The sequence below is a fragment of the Numenius arquata genome, chromosome 13 (assembly GCF_964106895.1).
Source record: "Numenius arquata chromosome 13, bNumArq3.hap1.1, whole genome shotgun sequence".
NCBI lineage: Eukaryota > Metazoa > Chordata > Aves > Charadriiformes > Scolopacidae > Numenius > Numenius arquata.
This window is the reverse complement of record NC_133588.1, coordinates 11734445-11758987: the sequence shown is the minus strand read 5'-3', so window position 1 is coordinate 11758987 and position 24543 is coordinate 11734445. Positions and strand designations below refer to the sequence as shown.

Genomic DNA, 24543 nt, shown 5'->3' with positions numbered 1-24543 from the left:
AAGGAAGTAAGTTTATTTGCCTGCATAAAATTTTTGGTTGCATGTTAACACTAACCACTGTATCTCATGCAAAGTATGCCAAAATCTGCTTTCAATGGAAAATTTTATGTGCTGGAACTGGGTATCGTATCCAAAATTCTCAAATTAAAACAACTAATCAACGTAATGATAACCATAAGCCGTATATGTTGATGGGATTTTTATTTTCAGTCTCTTAGCAATCAGTATTTTAAAATAAAAATGCAGTAGTAAGTAGATATTATGGGTCTGTGCTCATTAGACCATACTCTGACTGTTGTTGAGATTTATTATTAAAAAATATTAATCTTTAATCTCCTGGTTTGGCGATTTGGGGAGACCAGTGTAAAGATGTAAAACACAGACTCAGGCTCAGTGAATTCTTGTCCCCGGAAGGCCATAGGATAGTAAGTTTTGGTGGAGGTTTTTTGTTGTGGTTAAGCTGAAAACCTGATTTTTTTTCCTCCAGTTCCATTAACCTGATTTGTGAGTAAATGGGTACAAAGACACCTGAATTAACTGCTGGGATTTCAGCAGCGTGCTATTTGAGTAGCATGGTACAGACAGTCAGGAGCTGGTTCTGCAAGAGCCACCTTGTATTTTGCATTTGGTGCCTCGGGTGGCTCATTTACCTGGAGCTGAGCTGGCCACCTTTGCTACATCAGTCTCTAGGATTTCCCCAGGAGTTCTTACGCCACCAGAGTCCCCCACGGTACAGGTTCTCTCATCTCCCAAGTCCCCCAGATAGGAAAGAGGTGGCTGCATGTCCTTTTAAAGATGTCTTTGGTCCTGAAGATGAGGAAGGTGAGCTGAGGCATCTTGGCACGTCATTGGCAGGACTGCATAGTGTGCAGCCAAAAGCAGAGCACTGGCAATAACATTAACAGCTGCCTTTGGTAACGGTACGTGAAAATGTTCCCATGGATCCAGAGTCTTTTGTTAATTTTCTTTAAAATATTGCTTTTACTCAGAATGTCATTGGCATCATTTTCTGGGAGGCTGTTGGATGAATTCACCGCTACATTCGCTCCCACTGTGAAAAAGCTCTTAGAAAAACAGACCACTTCTCAGAGTCAGGTGGTCCTTTGAAAAACTAATTTGCATTCCACAGCGGGGTGGGAATGGTGTTTCACCTGAATAAAGAGCAGAAAGGATGAGGAGAAATGGTGGAGTGGATTGAGAAGCTGAATGAACATATAGGGAAAAGAAAGAGAAGAGAACATGCAAGGGGAAAACGTAGATTCACACATGTTTAAAAAGGTAACTTTTGCATGACAGGGCTGTAATTCCACCGCTCTGTTCAGGTAACTTCATGAACTGCTCAGACTTTCGCCTTTGTGGTTTGACATCCCTGGAACCCCTCAATGGAATTACAGCATCATAATTCACAGGCATCTGTTCCTTATTATATACACTGTGTAGTGGATATAGCAGAATTCCTGCTGCCAGCTAGCAGGAAAGAGAAGTAATATTTCACAGCTCTGAAGTAAAGGAGGTCTGTATTTCACAGTTATGACAACATAGCTGTCAAATATGGCTTTTTAAAGTGTTACATATGAACCCAGACAGTTTTTTATGGTAGCGTTTGTTTCAGGGGGCAATTTAAGGTGAGCCTTGAACGGTCTGGAATTTCAGCTACTTGAGAAACTGTCTGTCCCGCTATTGTTAGTTACAGCTCTTGAGATCGGCGTGGAGGTGCTCAGGGTCGGTCTCCACCCAGCTGTGGTTGCTGCTGTCTGCAGAAAAAAATACCTGTCTTTGGTTTCACTGAGTAACGTGTTGCTCCCCGTCAGTTCACATATAACGGGCATTTGAGTTGTTTGGGCAGAATATAGTAGCTGCTTCTCATAAAAGATATAATAAAAAAAAAAAAAAAAAAGAAAAGTCTCTTAAAAGATGGTGAATGGCTACTGTGTCGTGTTCGCGCTGTGAAGGATGCGGGGATATGCGAGGTGGTTTCTTGTATAATGTCCTCTGAGCTGTTCTCAGAAGCTCTGGGTTTTGCTCCACTCACTTATCCTAAGACTATATAAGTGCTGTTCGGGGAAGCTGTAATTATTTAGTTGGATGAGGAAAATTTAGGAGGGCGTAGTGCTGTCACTAGCCCAGGTTAGGTCACTAAGGGCCTTAAGCTGAGTGTGGCAGCTTCTCTGATGGTTTAGACGCAGCAGTGGCGTTGCACGCGCTCGGTAGGAAAGCACTTTCCTTTCACATCTTGTAAATAAGCACCTCAGATTATGCCGTGGGGGGAAAAAATGTAACACACCACCCACCCTCCTCCTTTTGCCAGGTTAAATATGATAAACATAAGCTATTTGTTAAAAGTACTTAAACCCACTGATTTTTAGCTAAATGACAATAATTTGCTAGGGAAGTTTTAGGATTTACTCTAGAAGATAGCCCCGTAGTCTTCAGAAAGCCCTTCTTTTTAAGATGCACTATTGCCATCAACAGATGCCGTGAGCAGGCGCATAGTATCAGTGTCTGCCATGAGCTGAGCTCGTCTGAAAACATCATTAAGAGCTTTAAATGGGATTTCAGTGTCCTGAGCCTGAATGAATGAACACCACGTTCCCTGTATGAACTTTTTCCAGGGTTTGGTCAGGTTTTTCCACTTCCAAACTTGTGATTGTAGTATTTCATATTAAAATTGTGACCAAGAGGTGCGACAGAAAAAAGCTTCAATTCAAACCTGTTGTTTGATTGGCTTGAAGTAATATTTTTTTCATCTGTTATCTCTAGGGGCTGGTAATAATAGCTTTCTGTTATGGTGTAGTATAATAATACAAGTTTCAATCAATAGAAATTTATTGGCAGTTTCTTCAGGTGTTGTAAAGGAGCACTGTTCTCTTACGTGTTACAGAATATTTTCTTAAATGCTGGTATGCTAGAAGTCTAGAATAACTTTAGTTTTCTGTTTGGCAGTGAAAATTGTTGAACATCTTTACATATAATTAAAAAAAAAATATTTTTGTTAGTCCTGAAATAGTCTCAAATCTGCATGGTCACTGCCCTGCTGAGCCATCTTCCCCTGTGAATTAATGGACTTGATTTTCCAGAACTGCTTTTTCTCAAGAATAAATTTGCATCTTTTTAAAAAAAAAAAAATTATAAATAAATATATATAGAGAGAGAGCAGCCTGAAACTCACCTGTCTGTGGCCTGACTTTGATTTCTCTGGCTCTGAGGGATCTTGAGGATGGTTGAACACAGCAACAGGTTGCCCAGGGAAGCTGCAAAGACGCCATCCCTGGAGACAGTCAAGATCCACCTGGATGCAGTCGGAAGCAAAAGGTTCTGGTTGCCCACGCTTTGAGGAAGGGCATTGAATTGGATGATCTCCAGAGGTCACTTCCAACCTCATCTATTTGGGTTTTGGTTTGATTTTTATGAGCATTGAGTTATTGCACACGTAATAAGTAATTCTGAGTTATTTACATCTGAAGAGGATTGCTGTTCTTGAGCTTCGTTCTTATGTACTTGTTGGACATGTCAAAACTTTTAGGCTTTTTCTGCTTGTTGTGCATAAAAGTTTATGTAGCACATGGCTTTGATTTGAGTCATGCAGTTAAAAGTTACAACGGATTTCCTCCCTGCTGTGTTTATCATATGGAAAAATTAGCTATGCAAATACCATAGAAAAGCAGGAGGCTGAGCCCATAGTCCTTACGTAGCCTTAGAAGGTTTTGGCGCTGTAATTCTGTGATAGTGCTCAAGCATTAAGAGCTCAAGAGGAACTGATCTGCAGACAAAAACATGTCTAAGGAGAAGCTGGTAGGAAACTATGAATGAAAATCTCTTCTCTGTCCTTCACCTCCCCATCCCCCTCCCCCCCCGCCCAAGACATTAATTGAGATTGCACTGTCAATTAAATGTAGAACAGCTTTACAGTAGCCACAAGATTTATAGGTTGCATAAAGTTATTTTAGCAGACTGTTATATTTAGGCAGAAGTTGGTTTTCCTTTTCTGATCTGGTTCTTCTGTTTGAAGCTGTTCCCTTCTGTTGGAATTGAGGTATTAATTGCAGTGGTTTGTTCCGCTCTTCTCAGAGCCAACACTTCGGTCCTTAATGTGTGTTTTTCTCTTTTTTTTTTTCTCCTTTCTTTTTTTTTTTTTTCTGAGGAGTTGTACACATGGCTGCCATGATAATTTAGCGAGATATTCTTTTTAAAAACGTTAGCAGTTTGTGGAGGGAAGGCAGTAGGAAATGAGTTTTTGGGGAGGAGGATTAATTGAAGAGTGCCTTCTCCCTTTCTTTTAATTTCTCTTAAGATTGTTGAAGCTGTTATCACAGTTTTCCATGTTGGAATTTTTAATTAGTTCTATGACTTTGGGATTTATATGTAGATTTGGGCTGAAGTGCTCAGCCTATGCTGAGATGTCACATATAGAAATGGATGTGCAGCCAAATCTTCAAAGCTGTTCTGCAAAATTGGAGGCATTTAGCACTGGATGAGTCAGGCTGAGATAATAGTTTACAGTATACAGCTTTATTTCTATTAATTGTTCAGTTATGGTGTTTTTCCTGCTTTGTGGTTTTTTTGAGGACTGCTTTGCTTCGTCTGCCCATTAACCTTTCCTCGCTGGGACTGCGTGGCAAGGACGTAAGGAAGCACGTCCCAGTTTGTTAAGCAGAAGTGTGAGCTGGGAGGCCTGTACACAAGGAAAACAATTTTGAATAGCAACACACAAGGAGACTGAGCATGGATCCCCTCTGCTGCACAATCTGTACCTCCCGTACTTCCTTCCAAAATGAGAAGCCAGATGCTCAGCTGATAAATAAGAAGTAGAATAGGAAAGAATTAGAAAATGCCAAAGGTTTTCCCTTTGAAGTGGGGAATTTTAACACTGATCTTAGTTGAGAATTAAACACACATAGTCTTGAAACAGTTATAAATTATATTTGTCTGACAAATCTAATCTTGTTCAGCAATGTCTGAGGAAGATTAGCTTTGAGAAATGCGATAGAAGTAACTGCTTCAGTGCGGGTGATTTTGCCAACTCTTGAAACGTTCATCTGAGAAGAGGGACTCAGGCTAAATTTTCTTTGACTCGTAAGCACATGCAGGAAACAGAAAATTTAAAAGGTCCAATTGCAACTTGAGAGGAAGGAATATTTCAGCATCGGTTTTTTCCTGCTGTATCACAGCTTAATCTGCGGAATGGTCAGTGCAGCATCTTCCATTGTGTGGGTGGTTCCAGAGCTGTTGCCTGTAGTGGTGGGTGCTTTGGGAATACCGAGGATAACATGCTGAGCAGTGTCACTCCATCAGCTGGTCGGGTCATGTCAAAGTGCCCCATTGGAACTACTGCGATGGAAAATTTCAAAGCAAGAGTTCAGCTGTGGAGCTTTTCGGTGCCAGGGATTCTCTAATATGTCAAAGTTGTAAATGTGAGGCGAGATAGTTTACATGATAATGATATATAACTGTTGACATATCCTCTGTTCAAGCTGTGTGCTATTCATGTTTGTGTTTGTTTTTAATGGGGCATGTTTAAAAATGGATAAATATTACTTTTGTCTGGTCAGAGATTTAGAGGGGAAAAACAATACTTACAAAGGATGTTTTGTTTTTAGACACTGTTGAATCCTCTCTCTTCTTTCTTCCTACGAAGAAAAAAACCCCACCAAAATCCAATAAAAAAAGAAAGAAAACCCAACTGTGGTGCTTGCAGTGAAGCCAACTGAAATCTATTTATAAGTGACCATGCAAGATGTATAGTATGATTGCATTCAGTCTGTGTCTCGTGTTCCCACCTCTGAAAAGCACCATAATTTCTGGCATCTGTGAAGCAAAAGATGGTTTACAAATAAAGGCTTTTGGACTTGACAGTTAAAAATATTTTTTAAAATGTGCATATAATATATATAAATACATACTTTTATCTGCTGCAGCTCTTCTTTGATATTCTTTTATTGCATAAGTTTTTAAATCAGAAAATAAATACTTATTATAAATGCATCTCTGTGTTTTCTCAGAAGTGCAGCAATTGCAGTTGTGTAATGGCTACAGGAAAAGTGGTTCTAGAAGGTTATTAAATTTGTAAGCGAAACACACGTCTTGCCTCGCTTGTGTCCAAAGTCCAGCTTTGCTGTTTATGCATGTGTATTTACATTTACACTGTATATGTCTGAGCATATGAAGGTATGTATGTGTGCGTGTGTGTATGCATGCACGCATCTAAATGAAGGATTATGTATTTGGACGCTGTGGCTTGACTAGAAGTTGGGTTGTGACTCAACTCGGCTGTTGAGTTGCATAGTGGGAGACTGGGAAGCCTGATGGAAAGAAAAAATCACAACAGAATGGACTAGTGGTAGCCTGTAAGAAGTCAGATGAATAACAGTGGGCTTAGCCGTTTAGCATCCTAAAAACCACTGTTTGTTAAATAAAAAAAATACAGAAAATTAATTGTATAAAATATTGTTAGGACTGAAGTAATGGAAATGAGAGAAAAAGTAAAAAAAAAAAAAAAAAGAGGTTTAGGTAAATGATCTTTCCAGACTTTGCTACTTTCAGTGACCATCACAAAGCCATTGGCAATGGAAAGCATGATCCAGTATCAGAATTTGAACAAATTGGTTGATGGTGCAGTTTCTAATACCAGGGACAGGGCTTTTCTGCCATTTGTGACTTGTTAATCCCATCCGGAATTCTGTACAGCAAACTTCCATTTTACAACAGTGCAGGAAATACTGGAATTGCACAGTTGGTGACAGGACTATATTTAAGGAAGTATAAATTTTCTGCAGTTGCTTACTAGTCAAAGGTAAGGTGTTAAAGATGTATGTCCAATATACAGCAAAACCATGCACTTGTGTTTTGCTCAGTTACCACACTGGTTCTGGTTGTAGTTATGTATTTGCAGACTGTTAACATAATTAGAGCTGTCTAATTGAATTGTTAAGCAACTAAAACTTTCAACAAATAAGTACGTACTAGCTGGGTGGTTTTGAGTTGGTTTCCAGTTCCCATGTTTAGACTTAAACTCAAAATTATCTTCTTACACAAACATTTGCAGACAGAATGAAAAAAAACCCAAATGGGTGATTTTTATTAAAGAACATTGCAGTTCAAATATTTGTATGAGTCAATAAAGCTCATTCTTGCAAAATTAGCATTCTCTTTTCAGTATAGATTTTACAGTAGTAAGTAGAGGTATTAAAATTTTATGAAACATGGCTTCCTGCTGTGTCGGTTCCAAAAAAACAACCGCTATTTTAAAAATCAAAATTTATCAGCCATCAGTCATCTCTGAGCAGGATAAGGTCTATCTAGTGCTTATTTAAGCAACACATAAAATCTTGCAAGGAAATGATCTACAATGGAAGCAGAGCGACACTGTTTCTTAAATATTTTCATTATAGTTTCCGGTACTTGGACAGCTTGAAAGCCCTACAGTATTGAAAGTTACTACATGTTAGATGTTAATGTGTTCTACAGTACCTTGTAGCATAAAAGTCATTCTCAGAGCAATAAATAATTTAGAAAAATTATAAAACACTTAATGCTTCAGAGATTTCATTCAATGTATTTTTGTGGCAGAGCAAAAGAAAAATGTTAAAATTATATACAGGAATATAGTATGTAAAATATTTCTTCAAATGCATTATTCTAGAAACCCTTTATGATAGTCCCATTCTCCAAAATGTCTCAAATTAAAAAAAAAAAAAAAAGGAAGAAAACTGGGACTGATGCTGAATCTTAGTATGATACAAGTATGATATTGGGAGATTTTAAGGTTTTTCCTAGCAGTGTACACTTGTCACATGTGCTGCAAAAGTGTCATTGATCGATAGCCCCAGGTTTTTTTCCTGATTCCTAAAAGGGTATATGGTACCTAGCGATAGATTTACCTGTTAGTGGTGTCTTAATCTGTAGAAAGACACATACATACCGTTAGTCTCTGATCCATCGTATTCCACTTCACATACAGTACAGAATTATTGACATTACTAGTCTCTCGGTATCACTGACACCAAATGCATAGAAAAGTCATGTTTAAAAAAACAAAAAGCATTTGAATACTTTTATGCCAAAAACCAAAAAGTTCTTTTTACTTGCCTTTTGCCTCTTACATTTATGAGAGTCCTTTCCCTGCAGCTGGGACACCTGGAAATGATACTATGGTATGTCTACTTCTAATGCAAGTTGTCGTCGTCTTGAAATCATGCGATGGTTTTCCCGGTGGCTGTCACGGTTACCCAAAGATAACACCCAGGTGGCTTCCTTTTTGTAGGGGCATTTTCAGAAGGCTTTACTTTGCAGTGTGTTTAAATTCATCTAAGTCAAAAAATCAACCTGCCATTTTGAGGTTAAAAAAAAAAAATAATTCCAGGCTCGTGTGTGTCAGTCTGAATTCTAGATGATGAATCTTGAAAAAGAATTGAGAAATATCCTTTATTTATATGATAATTTTCATAGAATCATAGAATCGTCTAGGTTGGAAGAGACCCTTGGGATCATCGAGTCCAACCATCTACCCTACTCTACAAAGTTCTCCCCTACAGCATATCCCCCAACACCACATTTAAATGTCTCTTAAACACATCCAGGGATGGTGACTCAACCCCCTCCCTGGGCAGCCTGTTCCAATGCCCGACCACTCTTTCTGTGAAAAATTCTTTCCTAATGTTCAGTCTAAACCTACCCTGTTGGAGCTTGAAGCCATTCCCTCTCGTTCTGTCATTAGTTACCTGTGTGAAGAGACCAGCACCAACCTCTCTACAGTGTCCTTTCAAGTAGTTGTAGAGAGTGATGATGTCTCCCCTCAGCCTCCTCTTCCTCATACTAAACAGTCCCAGCTCCTTCAACCGCTCTTCATATGATTTGTTTTCCATCCATTTCCATTAATTTTGATTAATACGGTAGGTTTTTAGATGTATCCTTGTGGTGGTGGCAGTAATAGTGCTCGGCTACACAGGTGTACAAAAGAAAGCGTTGAACTGCTTAGGAAGTGTATGTGGTTTTGCTGTGATACGACTTTTTACAGTTGCAGAACCTTTAATTTAGATTAAAAAGAGGCTATTTAAACATACACTTTCTCAGAGTCAAAATAGCCTTTGGAACTCCTTTGGAATTTGTAGCAAATCTACAGGTGAGCAATGAACATGCATAAAAATATTAATGTATAAGTAATCTGCATTTCCTTACTGACAGCTTTTGTTTTCCACAGTTTTTATGTATGCGTTGTTGCATGGCCACTGGCATGAGATATACATGTATAAATAAAGCTGGATTTTTGTCTCTTTTTCAGAGGGTTCACAGAGTTCAGTTTCAGCTTCCAATGAGATCCAGCAGAACCAGCCACAGGCACTACACTATGCACTAGCCAACGCTCAGCAGGTTCAGATCCACCAAATAGGAGAAGATGGACAAGTCCAAGTAGTATGTACTCAATTTTATCTAAATTATTCCATTTAAACAATCTAGATTATTGCAAACTTTGCTTCAGTTGAAATTTCATTTTTTTTATTTTGAAGAACTGACCTATCATCACATGACTTTCAGAAAATAAAGGTTGAAGGCTTATGAAAAAAAATTTAGTTATTTGACAAAAGTCTTCATGCAGGATTTGCTCACGCAATTGTTGCAAGTAAATGCACATTTGTTATTGTATCTAGAACTGATTAGTCTTTACCTGGCAGTTTGCTTGCGTTTGCTATAATAATAATAATAATAATAACAGACCTACTAAGTGTATGATTTACACTTCGGAGGTAGTTCTAGCTATGACTTTTAAAACAAGAATGCGTTTATTTATTTATTTTCATTTAAAAGAAACCCTGCATTTTTAGCTTTTTTGAACATCTGTTAGCTGAATTTTTTACATGTGTATTCATTTAGATACATGTAGATAAGTAAAAGTTATAAATATTGGCATTTTTTAAGCCTGAGACTCCTACCATAACTTAGGCCGTGATTATTTTCATACATGGTTTTAGTGTACTGTGAAAAAACTCACCTTGGCTTTAGTTTCCACGTGCCACAGTTAGACTACAAGGATGGTTTCAAATTCAAATTAAAAAAAAAAAAAGTAGAAGAAAATAATGCAATAATGGATTGTGTGGCTTTTCTGACGTGCGGCATTCAGAAATAGTGAATTATAGTTGCACACTCATTCTTCTGCGGTAGAAACCTGAGAATTTAATGTGTGAAATCTGTCTGCCATTAGTTTTCAAAAACGTCGGGCTTTGCCGTTTACGGCGTTTATGCACGGTCATGTACCAGAGAACCTTTTTCACTGATGGCATTAGGGTTTTTGAAGGTACCCAGAAGGCTGAGTATGGGCCAGGCAGTGTCCCAGCACAGACACGTCCGTACCTGCTCTGCAGGATGATCACATAAGCCCACTTTCCTTACAAACCAGGCTGAAAAACCAGGTGGGAACAGGCAAATAAACAAGAATTCTTGAGAGAGATTAGTCAACACTATAAACTGTAGCACCCAGTGGTCTGGCTGTTGCAAAAGTTTTGGTCAACGCCAGTACAAAGAAGAGTCTGAAGCCGGATAATGAAACATCTTTAGTAGATATTTATAGTATTCTCTGCCCAAGCACGAGAGGTGGTGCAGGAGAGAGGGAGCAAGTGTGCCCAACTGAATAATTTACACATAAAGAATGAAAGCTCTCGATCAACACAGGGAACACTCGAATCTGGTTCATGTAGAGCTGCAAATAGTCAGTGTGGAAAGGGTGAAGTTGCTCAGAAATGTGATGAAGCAAATAGTGCTGTGAAGGACAGATTCTTTTGGAATGTTATCAAAAAAGACGTGTCTGTAAGACCCAATGAAGGTTTAGTGGAGCAGCAGTAGAAGAATCAGAGGAGAAAAGTAATGGAAATTAGGGGAAAACTTCAAGATGTGTGGCACAGTGTTGAAGGCAACTGCCAGAGCTGTAAGCATTGCTTAAAAGGAGGACTTAAATATTAGCCAGGATATTTTTTAAGGAGTGCATGGAAGTGGAAGGGGATTGAGAGGAATTCCAGACAGCAACTATAAGAGTTGAGGGAATTGCAGTAGAGAGCATGTTTTTCCAAAGTGAAAAAGGTTGCTTATAAAGAGAAAAGAAAGAGCTGGAGCACGTGTGTAAGGGCTGCTGGGAACCATGAGCTGGGAGATTCAGGTCGGGTTGGGAAGTCCGGGCTACCCCTTTGGTTTTCCCTTGCCCTCTCCTGTTGGGTACCTGGGTACCATCTGACTTGCATGGAAGTTGAGGAGCTAACCCTGGAGAGTGATTGCTTAATGGAACTAGATCCCAAATGCTTCAGGTTACAATTCTAAAACTTGGAAGAGGACTGAAGAGAAGTTCAGTAAATTAACTTGCAAACTTTTTTTCCATCCTGTCAGTTGAGAAGATCCTCAGTGAAATAATGCTCTTTCTGCAGGAATTGGGTGCAAAGGTTCCATTTCCACTTCACTTTTGCCATAACTTTACAGTATTATCATGTGAATTTCTTTGTCTCTTGGTTTCCTTATATATTTTAAAGAGCATGTCGTCTTAACTGCTGTATAGGTATTTTTATGAGATTTAATTGATGACTGAAAAGTATTTTTCAAGTCTTGAAAGACAAGGTAGAAGGGAGAATTATATGAAACACTTGCATACAATAGACAAAATGGGTATGTTCATAGATGCAAGTGATGAAAATTTGCCTCGTTAAAAGATCTGGATCTGTCAAATAGCATTTAAATTGATTGTGGAATCCGGGAAAAATCCACTGTGACCCACAACCACTATTTAAATGTCATAATTTTTCAAACATGTAGAGGGGTCCTAGGTTGAAACAGATAAAAATGGTATTGCTTTTTGAGTTCTAGGGGATGATACATATAGATCAGGCTAAAAGTTATTAGCAAGATAGTTATTTATACTGTAAAAAAAATCAGTATTGAACTGAATTTGTGAACAAACTAAAAGGCCTGTCCTTGAAGGCCAGCTATGTATCTGCAAAAGATGACTGAACAGTTCATTTTTTGGAATGCTGCATGGTACAAAGGTGAAGAAAATCACCTCTCCCCCCTCCCTGTAGTCAGAAAGGTTTGCTTATATTTGAAAACACTATAAATGGATCTTTTAAATGTTCAGTGCTTTTTCCTGGGAGCCCTGAGAGCTTGATGTTAAGGAGGGAAAGTGATTCTAATCTCAACATGGACTGGGCTGTGTTCTAATTTTATATACAGTCCCCATTGTCAGAGTGATACTTTCAGTATGTTTTTTCTCCCTATAAATAGACAGTTTCCTTCCAAAGGAAATGAAACTGTTTGAAATAGAGGGATCTGTGTTTCTTTGAAAATCACATGCAATTGTTCTTGTGTTATAAAATAAGAAGAGCCTTTGACAGAATTCCAAATGATTATCTTTAATCTCTGTCTCATGCAGGCATATTAAAATGAACACAAAGCCTTATAAACCCTGCAGTAGGTTCTTTAGAATCCAATCTCCCTTCAGGTAAATCACAGTAGCAAAGACTTCGCTGGGCTGGTCAGGATGCACAAGGAATTCCGTCCACTCTCTTATCCATGTTATGATCGAATGGTGGGCTTGATACCATTCTGAAGTGGTGGGTATGGTCAGCAATACAAAGTATTAACATTATTAAAACTGTTAGGGCGGAATCTCTGCTAACATAAACCAGTGTAACTGCAGTCACATTAATGACTTCATGCCAGGTTATAGCAGCTTGAGAGATAGTCTTTAGCACGGTACCCTACTTCACCCTAACTATGTGAATGTACAAAGATATATGGATACTCACAGGTACTTTTTAGAACTTCACTCTTAGTGAGTAGTTAGTCTTGGCATATCCATTTTAAGAACTGAGTTTCCAAGGTCTTTAAATGGTGGTTCAGGCACAATTCTAATCTACCAAAGCACGTTAGTCCCACGCTTTGTGTATCAGTCAAAAAAGCAGATACTTTGTCTATAGAGAAATGCGCTACATAGATGTTACTTATTATTACGCCTATTTTCTTTCCTCTTACATGAAAATGAACCGTTCTGCAATGTCACCCTGCTTATACTTTGCATAAAAAGATGGAGAAATATGGCTGCACTTTATTTTTTTTTTAAAGCTATCTTTAATTGTTTTCACTGAATAAACATTTTACTTCCATGCATTAAGCTGTATTGAATCCAAGGTAATAGCTTCTTCCTCTAGCGATGATTTTCTTCTGATGCTCCTTGGTGTTTTCTTTTGTTGCGGATCCCACAGGGCCATCTCCACATAGCCCAGGTTCCTCAAGGCGAGCAAGTCCAAATCACGCAGGACAGTGAGGTGAGCCAAAAGTGTGGGTGCCTGTGGAGCAGATGTTGGCCAGAACTTTGGGCCCCAATTCTAAAACCTCTGAGATCTGGTACCATACACTACAGAGACCAGTGAGGGTAGAAGTGAGAGCATGTGGTGGAGCCAGGATGAAATGTATTTTATGGCAGTAAATGCAATATGCTATTTCTGTCCCGGGGAGGGGGCGGGGGGGGGTGAGTTTCTTTTTGTTTGTTTGTTTGGGGGGGGTTTGTTTTTTTTCTCCTTGCCCAGCCAAGACAACTCTGTGTGTTACACAAACGATTGCTGTGTATGGCTGATGGTTTTCATTGGAAATTTAGTACTCAGAGTATTAAAAAAATAGGTGCTTGCATTGCCATTGAGAAATGAAATTATTTTAGTTAGATTTATGAACTAAATGCATTCAGAATACTCAGTGTCTTTAATTGTGGGAACTGTCAAGCAGGAGTTGGAGAAACCTTCAGGCGACGTCTAGTAAAGATATGTTGCAGAATGAAGTGAACTTACCTTCCTTACTGATCAAGTAATCTGGCACTACAGTATTTGCACTTCATAATTTTTTCTATAAAAATAGTGTACTAGAATGAAAATGGACAAACCCAGTACTGAACCCCTCAATTTTGACTTTTTTTTTTTTCTCCCGCTGAGGCAAAACAGCTATTAAAACCAGCTCAATTTAGCTGAGTGAGAGTGATATTGTCACTTATTTAATAATGTATGGACTCCTAACTGCTAAGACTGTTGTTAGATTTCTTGTGCACTTAGGTTTTTTTACATGAAGAAGCAATAGCAAAATAAGGTTAAATATAAATGCAGAATACAGTTTTAATCTGTATGATTTCCCTGTAGAGTTTTTTTACTTAATGTTAAGCATATCTCCTTGTGAGTTAGTTTTATCCATTTCCAAAGTACCCTAAATCACATCTCATAAAAACACTTCTGGTGCAGAGGAATACTGTTAACACAGGGAGCTATTGTAGAATAAATATTGTTGTAAATATTATATAAATATTATAGTTAAAGGCGCAGTCTCCTTTGAAGAGCTTGTCAGACCTAGAGAGAAATAAGAAAGGATCAAAATGTTCTGGCTCTAAAGGAATGCTGAGTGTGTTAGAATAAAACTGAAGCAGTTCTTGGGTAAAGAGCCGCGGTAAAAATTATGATTCAGCAGATACTAGTTGTAATTGATCCGGAGGTTCAAGCACACACAGGTGTCCATTGGCTTCATCTGAAGTTTCCATATGTAAGACTTCGAAGGACTACATTTGTCCGTGACAGATGAAAACATCTGGTTTTAAATTTATTACAATGTACACAGCTTCAAATAAGAGGAAGTGCTGCCAGTAAGAGAAAATGCAGAAAACATGCAAATCAAAATTGGTATTTTTTTCCTCAAATAAATGTGTTATTTCACTGGAGTCACTGTGTTTGGGGAGCTGTTTTTTCTTAATCTAAGTACACTTTTGAAAAGACATCTCTCAGCATATGAATAAAAACTTCATTTTGTAAAGACACTGCTCCTATTTAGACTTTGTAGCTAAGATTCCTTTAAAATGATTTACATTATTGAGAGTTTTTTGCAATAGATGTAATTTCTGTAACAGAACTATGTTGATCTTTGGTATTGAATTTTAATGAAATAAAAAAAAAAAAGTCTGTTAGCACAGGCAGTAACTTCATAACAACAAATAGTAAATAGCACTCCATACAGTGTTATACAGCTAATTCTAGTTTAGTAAGGGTTAGACTCAAGTTTGCAGTTTTATATAAATAAAGAAAAACAAAAACCTTACTTCAAAAGCCGTACAAACAGACTTTGCATAAAAATGCTGTACTTTATACAGTAACTTTCAAAAAGCAAAACATCCTGGTGTTGAAAAATCTCCTTCCTTTCTAGTCTGTTTATCCTTTGTGGTTAAAGTGCTGACCATTGAATTGTAGCTGGATTGCCAAAATAACCCTCAGCAGAATTTCCTAAATTAATAGATTTCCTTAATATTGAAGTTGTTTAATAATGAGATGAGAAACAGGCCTTTTTTTTCAGGACAGAGCAACTTTTTAAATTCCAAAGTCATGTTCATTGTCAATGCTTTTATTTTACAGGGAAACTTGCAGATACATCAAGTTCATGTGGGTCAAGATGGACAGGTAGGAACAGAGCTGAGCTTTAAGCAGCATTTTACTTTGGTCTTTTAAATTAATGTTGCATTTGGAATGATGTCACATTATTAGTGGCTGTTTTAAAGAGTAAAATCTGTTCTGCTCTTCCTGTTTAAATAAACAACTTGCAAAATGATAAAGTGTAAGCTAAGTATTTTGTCTGTGGATTCAAAGTATTTGACCAAGCTTATTTCGTTACTCCTGCAAGATACTTTATTCCTGTGTTTTATATATTTTCTACCTTCTTGTCTTTGGCCTCTTCACTCTTACCTTCATTAACTGGATTGATTATATTGTGTATGGTATGTTCTTTTCTCTGTTATCAACTGTCACTATGGCCAGATGTGAACTCAGTCCATGGGAACCCAAGAACATTTATTGCTGAGGTTTAAGCAGCTATTTTTTCATTATATGGCTGTCTTGGGAGAAACAGATCTTTCACATCTGCTTTTGTTCTTTTTGATAAGATGGCTTTATTAGGTGCTTATGCATACATGAGGTAAGAAAAAGAAGCTTTTACTTTGAGTGATGAGTCAATAAGTGATTAAATTAGTAGAATTTCCATGTCAGGTGTCAGCAAAATCGCTGACATTTGGTCTCAGACACACTTTACTAAATGTTGAGCTATATTAAAATATCCACAGCACAAAAATATTCCTGTAGGAAGCTTTCTAGCCAGGCCATTTAAATAAATGTGTTACGAATTTTTTTCTGCTTCTGTTGAATATTAATAAGTTGTGAGACATATGGCTAGAACTTGAATGCTGCCCTGAATCGAAAAGGCTGACATCATCAGGGTTCTTGAACTCAAAGGCCTTGAGAAGCTACCGGGACTCTGAACTTTTGACCACATACAGTAGTTGTGTGAGGAAGCAATCTAACATATATTTAAAAAATAATAATTAAAAAACACTTTAAATGTTCTTTACTGAGACTTGAATCAGAAGTACTTTTGCTGAAGTGAGACTAGGAAAGGTGATTTTTTGGAGACGTGTCAGAACCTTTGTTTTAGTACTTACTGTTGGTTTTTTCCTTCTTTGTGAAATACTGCTGTTCAAATTACATGTTCTTAAAAGACTAATATTGGGTGGTGTTATGCCTCTCCAAGAGTGGCATGTAGATTATGTTACATTTTTTTTTTAATTAGAGCCTAGTACCATTATTTTTCCTCTTGAAATAGCTATTCATAGCAAGTATTCCACAAATTGATTCTCTCTTTCTTAAATAGAACCGAAGAATGTAGTTTAAAATGTTGCGAGTTCGTGCTGTGTTTAAGGGAAATGCTTGGATCAGCAGGTTTTCCTGAAACCACCCGTGTTAGGCAGGGAGAGGTGAGTCCTTTCATACAACAGTAGCATTGAGCCGTGTCTCATGTGTGAAAATAGTCATGGAGTAAAAAAAACTGTAAATTCTAGAGCAGAAAAAATTTTACAAACTCTAAATGCCCGTAAGTGGAGTCTTGCTGATGGTCTGAGCGGCTGCACTCGTACGTGCAGAATAAGGCTACACTGGAAGAAAGATTTTTCTAAAAGTACGTGTTTGTAAATGTGTGTCTACGTGTGTCTGTACATATATATGGATACATGATATATGTTTGTCTGAAGCGTGTGAGACCACGCACAAGGTGGGGAAGAAAAGCATGATTTAATTGATTCTTTAGTTGAAATCAACATCCACTTAGCTGTATAAAGGCATCTGTGCTATTACAGAGCACATTTAGGATAACCTTGCTTCTGTCTAGGTGGTTGTGGCTGTACATGTGTAAGTAGGAAATCAGTTTAGCATCCAATTTCTGGTTTTTTTAAGTAACTGTATTCTGGGCCCTGCTTCTAAACTTTCGTTGAAAACAAATGGTGAAGTACTGGGTTTTTTTCTCTCTTCGTGCACTCAGCAAAAGAGTAAGTGCCGTCTCTCGAGAATGGGCAGCCAGGCGCTGTCACACTTCAGCTGACATCTGTGCAAATTCACAGGAACCTTCAGGCTCCTCCGAAAGTATTTGTTGCTTAACTGTTTTCCAGTGGACAGAAAAACAGGAGCAAGCAAATATTTGGGGGATTTTTATCTCCATTCTGTGTTGAAGCGTGTGGCCCTGTTTTGCAGGGAAGGGGATGAGTAGCTCTCATGTGATTCCCTGCCACAGCTCTGGCTGTGTGTGATGTGAAGAGACAGAGGGGAGCTCTGGGTGCTCAGCTGTCTTCTGCTTGTCAGCTGATCTGTGTTTTGAGCTATTAGCTCATAAAAACTGCAAAGGAAAATGAGTTAAAACTAAACCGTGTTTGTGGTTTAAAAATGGAAGTTGAAACTAATACATTTTCCTTGGCACTTGCAGTGGGATAGGAGCACAAAAACCTGTCATACGATACGGTTCAGTGGGAATGTAAGTCATAACAATCCAGTAGCTTGCAATCATCTGTACATGACCTGTGATCAAAGAGACTGCTGTAGTTTTCCCACCTGTCCATTACTTTTCAGGAGAGTAGCTTTTTCTTCCATGTTTTGAACTTTCATGCGTGTTGCCAAGGGACACTGCAGAATATCGATAATAAGGGAAGTGAATAATGTGGCACTCTCAAGACCTCCGTAATTGAATATTCTTAGCTGATTAATATATACTTACTAATGGTACTAGATCTTAGCTTGACTACTAAATATTCCCTTTGAAAATTCATCTTGTGCTGCTGTTTTCCACGTGTTACTGTACACTTACCAGATGTTAGATATTCTTTCTCTTCCGATGAGGCTTAGTTCTGCCGCCTGATGCGGCTTTCACTCAGAATCACAAGTGAAAGGTTTACAAGAAGCTGGGACTGCAAAGCATCGAGTTGTTAACTTCATATGAACTAAAGCAAAAAATGGCATAAATCTACTGTGAAATTTTGTCAGTAAAATTTCCAAGGTGATAGATACATTTTAAGCTTCATAATGCTAGTAATAAATACCGATTTCTCTGCATAATGCTGCCAGTTGTTGATTTTAACTTCCCCCCCGCCCCCCCCCCCTCCTTGAATTGTCCGTCCTGGTAGTTGCACTGAATTTAGATCTTGTTTTTCTGGCATCATTGTTCATGGAACTAATGAAATCATGCCAAAAAGAACGCTTTCTACCTACACATGTGTTCTATTAGCTGAAGGTTTCATATTTCAGTGCACGTTTAATAAAAATACCAAACTGCAAAAATTATTAGACTTCATATTAACTAACACTTGAAGTTGTGGACCAGTGGGAATTTTTTTGTACTTTGCATTTTATACTTATGAATTACCAAAAATTTTCTAATTTGTCTGTCTTTCCTCTGATTACCTGCCCTCTTTTCTTCCGAACTCCATCCTTTTCTTCATTTGAGCTGGAGTGTTTTGCATCCCAAGAGGTGTTCCATGTGTGTCCTGCACGAGGTGTGCTCACGTAGTGCCATAGTATTCAGAAATACACATTTGGGTATAAAGAGGTAGAACAGGACAGTTTCAGTAGTTTGACGTTCCTTGATTCTGCATTTTAGACATTCCATTTTGTACATCCTCACAGCCAGTGTTTCTCTAATTTAGAAACTAATTAAAATGACACCGGGCAAATGGTCTTCAACTAATATCCTTATTTCTTCAATTAAAAAGTTAATGCAGTTTAAAATCTAAAATATGATCATGCGTATTCCTGGAGAGCTGACAATTTGTTCTGCTCAATGAACAAAAAAATGAGTCAGAGTCAGCAGCGTTTAGTTCATTTAGTATCGGTATCGGTAGGTAAGTTAGAAGCAGCAGGAGAATCTGGAGCAAACATCATGTACGAAAGGTTTAGCAGAAAAAAGCTAACCGTTAGTGTAAATTGCTTTTCTAGTATCGGTTTTTTCACTGTATGTGCATATGAAATAAACATGCAGAATTGCTTCTGCTACATTACAATTTTCCAAAAGAAACTTGGCATCTCATATAGTTGTCCACACAGTGTCTTCCAGATAAGTTTGTAATCAAAGCGGTGCGGTGAGACCCATCCGTAACTGCTGAGTTACGTATACGTGCAGAGAGAGGGGATCACATTAATAACACATTATTCTGCAGCTCAACGAGTATTTTTGTGGAGCAGTGATTGCATTATCTTCGTCTGAACTTTTCCCCTGACCTTGCTGCTGTGGGCTTTGTGGCAGCCCTGAGGTCTAGGCGAGTTCAGATGCGGGGCTGGGGAGGTGGCTCACCAAGAAAGCTTTAGAAGAGCATCCTCATATGTCTAATGATCGTATGAGAGTAGACGAATCTGATCAGAGAAGATATTCTTGGAAAATTGCTGTAGTGAGGGAGAAAATATGGCCGAGTTCAGCGCTGTGAAGTAGCAGCTTGCTGCTGTTGGGCCTGAAAGGTTAGAATATAGTCGGGCATGAGAAATAGATCAGTGAGAGTTTGTCTTTAATGTCCTCAGGAGGAGTATGAATCTGATGTCTCGTTCAGGTCTGGTTTCAATACACATAGTACACCCTGTAATACAGCTCAGAAGGAGATATGACCTCATCACCTATGTTTGAAACATCTGTCCTGTTTCTCTGCTCTGCTGGATGGAGTCTGAAGCGAAGGGCAAGCTGTTAAATCTTAGAGGAATGGAAAAAGGGGGAGAAATGGTTCCAAATGTTCAGGGGGAAAAAAACCCAACCTATTCTAATAATTCCACTTAATATCCAGTGAATCTTATTTGTGAGTGGATCAAACTAAAAAGAAAATAGGTTGGTTTGTGGAGGTAATTATTTACAAACCCATGGGACAGTCTTAAACCAACTCTTTTAACATCTAGTTTTTGTACCTCTCTTTACTGCCTTGATCATTACTGAGATACTCACACCTTGCTTTTCAGTGAGGGCACCACATTTTTTTTAAGGTCCAATTTAATCCATAACTCGAGCATGATTTTCAGTTATACAAACAAAAACGTGTTGACATATTAACTCAGCTTCTGCTCACTTCTATGTGTTTTGCAGATGTTATTTTATTGGGAAAGAAAATGTTTAATATATTTTCTGAATATGTATTTTAACTGCCTTTACTAAGCCTTTAGATACTGCAGTTTCTATCAATATTAACAGCTTCAATAATATATTATCCAAAACAGAGGAAAGAACTATCTTCCACAGTTCTTAATTTTCATATAATGCATTCTAATTAAGAAGTTCTAGATTGAAAAATTCTAAAATTCTTTATTCAAGTTCCTCAGTCAAGAACGAATACAAGGTAGGAGTTCTTTTCCTGTCCCTAATTTTTAAGCAGTAGAGGGCAGTAGTATTAAGATGATTGTCAGTTGCTTTCTCGGCGAAAGCTTGAAGAAAATGAGGAGGAAATTTGAAGTGCGAGGAACGCGCTGCTCCGACATCAACCTTGTAAAGTGTCGTACCGCGGGGACAGAGACACATTCACCGCGTGAGTCTTTCTGCATGCCTTGCTGACATAGGGGCTGTGTGTGCACGCGCGTGTGCTTGTGCGCAACCGAGAGAAAGGAAGACGACCTAAACTTCGGCGTCAGCTGCTCTAGTAGATTGAAAAGGCTTTTTCTTGTTTCAGCACATCTGCTTTGAATAATATGCACGGAGAAACAAACAGGATTGTTAGAAGAAAAACAACAAAATTAAAAACCCAATATAGTTCAGCTGGAACTTAAAAACTGCTTGTATGGTTTTGAAAAAAAAAAATATTATTTTTAGCTGATAGTCCTTCAGTAATAGGTTGTACTGAAGTCTTGCAGGTCTGCTCTATTGTTAGGGACAAAAATGAAGAGAACAGTTTTGAAACAACATGTTCTTTATTCAAATTTCACATAGAAGCACAATGTATTTATGGATAAAGTAAGATTGCTTAAAATACTTAGGTGCGAGCACTTTAATTATGAGACTTTTCTTTTGGGGTTGTTTTTTTTTTTTTTGTGTTGCTGTTGCTTGAAGATAGTGCCTTGTGCACATACGCTCACTAATTTGGCATCCCGTAGAAGAGGTGTTCTTCGCTTTGACTGTTCCTCAAAGTAGATCTTCGAAAACACTCACCATACTTTTCAGTCTTGAAAACGTGGTTTGCTAGAGAACGTAGTATTTTAGCAAATTGAGTTATTTAATTTTAAAGCAGTTAAGTGCATTAAAACTTATAAATGTCTATGGATTAAAAAAAAAAAACGCTTGGGGGGAAAAAAACCCTTCTGCTTTAGGTGATCAGTACCATAGAAGATATCTCTAGAAAAATTAATATTAAAGAAAACCAGTAAATTTTTGTTATTAATTGTGGGTAACTAAAAAAGTAGCTGTAATAAACTATGTTAAGTGTAGTTAAGTGCAGAATTTAAAATGTGTTTGTAGAGGTTTGTGCCTTCTTTATTTGCAAAGCAGGGTAAGACGCTGTCCAGTAGGACACCAGCTGGTCTCCAGTGGCCCTTCTTGGCTTTGTTCCTTATAACATTCCTGAAACAAATCTGTGCAAATTGTTTACTCCAGGTTATTATATTTGACGAGAGAACAACAGAATTCTTCTACCCCAATACGAAGAGACAGTACTTGGGGAAAATACAGTCCTTCCATGGTAGTCAACGAAACATAACAAAATAGGGAAAAAACCACAGAAGGGGAACTGCTACTTGATTATTTGCTGGGAAGATACATTCTCTGTAGTTACAGAATGCAAAACTAATTTTGGTATTTATTGAAGATGCCACATGTTTTTTACTACATAACATAATGTATCCACTTTTGGGGGAAATGGTGAGTGATTTAGAAGCTGATTGAGAGTCAGCAGCCCTTGCTCTATGAGTGAGTTACCATTTTTGAAAACCACCTCTGTTGCAAATCCAGAGATTCTATATTGTTTCGTTAAGACTTAAATTCTAACGCAGTTATGGTGACAGGACCATTTGTTTCCATGTCTGCGCCACTGAGTTGAAGGATCCTTCTGCCTTTCGGCTGTCTTGGAGAGCCTGAAAGTGAATGCACTATTTTATAACAGTGAGAGTATGTATTTGTTCTTTGCGTCTAATTGTACTTCTGTCCCTGTTAATCATGTAAAATTTCAGAAATGAGATATTGGATGTCTTATATTCACTAATCAGTACAGGAAGCTGTAGCAGATATTGAAAGCCACCATGACTGGAAAGTAGCTTCAATTTTTATTCTTATTGTTTGAAATTTCAAAATGTGTAAAATTTTTTCTTTGTTTTCTTTAAGGAATAGAAAACTTAAATATCTTGCTGGCACATTTTTTAATATTCTGCTATTTAACAAGTGATTAATAGCGGGATTTTGTTTGGTTGGGTTTTTTTTAAATTTAAGGTAAAGAGAAAAGGCAAGAGTCTCTTAATTTTGTTTTATTTTATTTTTTTTTTTAGTTTTTGAGAGTTTCACTGCATTAACCTGACCACATGCAGTAATTTTCTCCCTTTTTTTATTGCTTAAAGACATATTGTAACTCTTTCCTTTAAGATTTGTTAAAAAGGGGGTGGGAGGGATGACCCTGGCAAATTTTGAGCAGTGTATAAAAAAAGATACCTTGTTTCTGCTATTTATACAAGTCTTCACCTTCACCTTGTTGAGATTTAAGTTGTTTTTCTTTCCGTTGTGCTGTCTCCATCTTCTTACTCATTTATGGTGCATGCTGCTGGGAAGGCAGTAAAAAAACCTTTTGTACCAGAGAGGCAGCGGTATCAGATCCCTGCAGACGTTATTGGGTCATAAGTTTAATTTACAAACTGGCTGCATTTAGTTTTCTTTCTGCACTATTTTGTGCCAGAAAATACTGCTTTATTTTATGGAGAAAACCAGATACATCACCAATAACGGTATCTTCAGCTGGGTCAAGAGGAAAAGTTTTTTTTTTTCCAGCAGCACGGCCCATTCTCAAATGTAGTAATTGTTACACCCCACTGCCATCGGGACTTCAACATTTTCCACTCTAAGACATGTTTATTACTACGTTTCTCTATTCCAAGATGTAGCGGGTGTACATTGGCACTCCCTTGAAGTAGTTTAGTCCTCTTGAAAGTTGATGTTATTTCATTCATCGTGATGGATAAATGTTTCCCCATTTTCAGAGTGTTTAGCAAGGACTCCTGGAGCCTCTGCCTCTTTTCCATATGTTATTTAAGTTTACATTAAATCGGTGGAAGAACAGACCAGACAAAATGGGCCCTTGTCCTGGCGTGTGCAGAAAATGTACAACTCTGCATTTTAGGGGTTTTTGTTTGGTTGCATCAAGTAGTAGTGGCACCATTTCCCAGCCTTTTCAATACTTAACTAAAATTAGCTATCGAAATGCCATGCTGCTAAGAAAAAAATAATAGATGAATTTACACTCTTTGTGATATCTCCAGCTATTGAAAAGAATCTTTCATTGGCTGGTTGCTGATCCTGAATGCTGGGTTAGCTTGTTTTCTTTTAATCGAGCTTGAATAGGGACTGTTTAAAAGACTCTTTTCAAAATGAGCAAATATTTTTGCATTTTCTTCTCTCCACTTTAAATCAGCCTTTATATGATGGTGAAATAAGAGTGTCATCTCTGTAGAGTGTGGGATGGCACAAGCAGTAACTATTGTACATTTGTGCACTTAATGCACAAACAAACTGATCTGATGCGTGGTGTGAAGTTTTCATGCAAATATAAAAGAGGGTGGAAACGAGTACTTTATGGTGCTTTTCAGAGAAATGTGTCCAAGTAGATTTTACATGTGGGAAAGGAAGGAAACAAGGAATAAAGAAATAGGCGTCACTAAGTTTATCAGGAGTGGAAGAAAGGAATTGCTACTTTGGAGATAAAGCAGATATTAAGTTGTTTTAGTGTACTTAAGGTTGGGTGCCTAGATATTTATGTGTTGTAGTCTATCAAAGGTCATTAATTGTTGTTGTTAATCTGCAGTTCAGCACCTGGTTTAAAATGTGAGTTTAGGAAACCATGGGCACGTCTGCTCTCTGGCTCCACTAAAGTTCATGGGGTCCATGGTGCTGGTCTGAGACTTAAATAGCCATTTTTGTTTTACCATTTGGACGTAGCACTTCTTGAAAAATGCTCGACTTCCTTTTGAATTCCTCATCAGCCACTTTGTTATTGTTGTTTGCTGGTGCTTGCTCTGCTTCTTT

At 37.9% G+C, this 24543-nt stretch overlaps 1 protein-coding gene across 8 annotated transcripts in view; it reads left to right on the top strand.

Annotated features, from left to right (window-relative positions):
- The window catches only part of BANP (BTG3 associated nuclear protein), a 157061-nt gene that overhangs the window by 71386 nt on the left and 61132 nt on the right, over positions 1–24543 (top strand). For 4 of the 8 annotated variants that reach the window (XM_074157900.1, XM_074157904.1, XM_074157902.1 and 1 more), the window contains 3 exons: positions 9278–9408; positions 13233–13295; positions 15408–15452. In XM_074157900.1, coding sequence (XP_074014001.1) covers positions 9278–9408; positions 13233–13295; positions 15408–15452 — 239 coding nt within the window. Of the gene's footprint in view, positions 1–9277; positions 9409–13222; positions 13296–15407; positions 15453–24543 lie in introns of all 8 variants that reach the window. The other 4 variants (XM_074157903.1, XM_074157899.1, XM_074157901.1 and 1 more) reach the window with 1 other exon arrangement.